Consider the following 1,736-nt stretch of genomic DNA (forward strand, 5'->3'; position numbering starts at 1 on the left):
GTTATTATTATTACTGGTATTACTGGTATTATTATCTGCTGTAAGACGAGACATGTTTATCCTTCCTACTCTCACTAACCCTTCTGATTATTACTGTTAGTATTATTATTAACATTATTATTAGTATTATTATTATTACTGTTATTATTACTATTAACATTATTATTAGTATTATTATTATTACTGTTATTATTATTACTGTTATACTGGTATTATTATCTGCTGTAAGTTGAGCAACTCTTCCATTTACTTTACTTGCTTCTGTGAACAGAAACCTGCCTGATTATTATTATTATTATTATTATTAACATAATTATTATTGTTACTTTGTTATTATTATTATTTGTATTAATATTATTGCTGTTATTATCTCTGCTATAAACTTAGCCACATTTATCTGCTTTTTATTGTCTCAGTGTGGAGATAAACTCGCCTGATTATTATTAATAACATTATTATTGTTATTGTTATTGTTATTATTATTATTATTATTATTATTGTTATTGTTATTATTATTATTGTTATTGTTATTATTATTATTATTATTATTATTATTATTATTATTATTATTATTGTTATTGTTATTGTTATTATTATTATTATTATTATTGTTATTGTTATTATTATTATTATTATTGTTATTATTATTATTGTTGTTATTGTTATTATTATTATTATTATTACTACATCAGGTCTTAATTTGTTTTGAGATCGGAGCAGATCCAACAGAACCAGGAGCAGACTGTGCATGAACTCTGTGTTTGACGCATTTAACTCTAGTTTTACTTCAATAACATAAAATTATTAATAATAATAATAATAATAATAATTTCTGTGCGTCATTGCGCGCGCCTCCTCCCTGCAGGGATGAAAGATGCCGCGGCGGAGCTTCTGGGCCACAGGGAGGCTTTGAAGTGCAGACCGGACCCGGGTCACTCCGGGGACCTGGGTCCGGGTCCGGACGGTGTGGAAGGAGCCACCCTGCTCCCCGGTGACGAGCTGAGCGGTGCGGGGGGAGCAGGAGCAGGAGCCGGGTCCAACCCGGTGCAGGGCAACAGCAAGGAGCAGGACAAGCAGCAGAACCAGAACCAGAACCCGTCCGGAGCGCAGCAGAGCCAGAAGCAGAAGCGGCACCGGACCCGCTTCACACCCGCGCAGCTCAACGAGCTGGAGAGGAGCTTCGCCAAGACGCACTACCCGGACATCTTCATGCGCGAGGAGCTGGCCCTGAGGATCGGACTCACGGAGTCCAGGGTGCAGGTGGGCCCCGGGACCACCGCGTCCCCAATGAGCTGAAGGAGACCAACAGCAGCTGAACTTCAGCTGCTAAAAACAACATCAGCTGGAATTGAAAGATTTATTTCCATGAGTCCCTGAAGGACAAAAACATTTTGAACTAAAATAAAGTCACCGCACGGCGGGAAAACATTTAGTTCAAATATTTAGTCAATAATTTAAAAAGATTTAGTTCAAATATTTAGTCAATAATTTAAAAAGATTTAGTTCAAATATTTAGTCAATAATTTAAAAAGATTTAGTTCAAATATTTAGTCAATAATTTAAAAACATTTAGTTAAAATGTGAAAATATTTAGTCAATAATTTAAAAACATTTAGTTAAAATATTTAGTTAATATTTTAAAAACATTTAATTAAAACGTTCAAATATTTAGTCAATAATTTAAAAACATTTAGTTAAAATGTGAAAATATTTAGTTAATATTTTAAAAACATTTA

General features: G+C 33.2%; 1 protein-coding gene across 1 annotated transcript in view; it reads left to right on the forward strand.

Annotated features, from left to right (window-relative positions):
* LOC119424600 (homeobox protein orthopedia B-like) overlaps nucleotides 1–1,296 on the forward strand; it is a 1,560-nt gene extending 264 nt beyond the window's left edge. The window contains exon 2 of the mRNA XM_037692088.1: nucleotides 866–1,296. Coding sequence (XP_037548016.1) covers nucleotides 866–1,296 — 431 coding nt within the window. The remainder of the gene's footprint in view (nucleotides 1–865) is intronic.
* Nucleotides 1,297–1,736: the final 440 nt, after the last annotated feature.

The sequence above is a fragment of the Nematolebias whitei genome, chromosome 18, assembly GCF_014905685.2.
Source record: "Nematolebias whitei isolate Nwh7 chromosome 18, NemWhi1, whole genome shotgun sequence".
NCBI classification, from domain to species: Eukaryota; Metazoa; Chordata; class Actinopteri; order Cyprinodontiformes; family Rivulidae; genus Nematolebias; species Nematolebias whitei.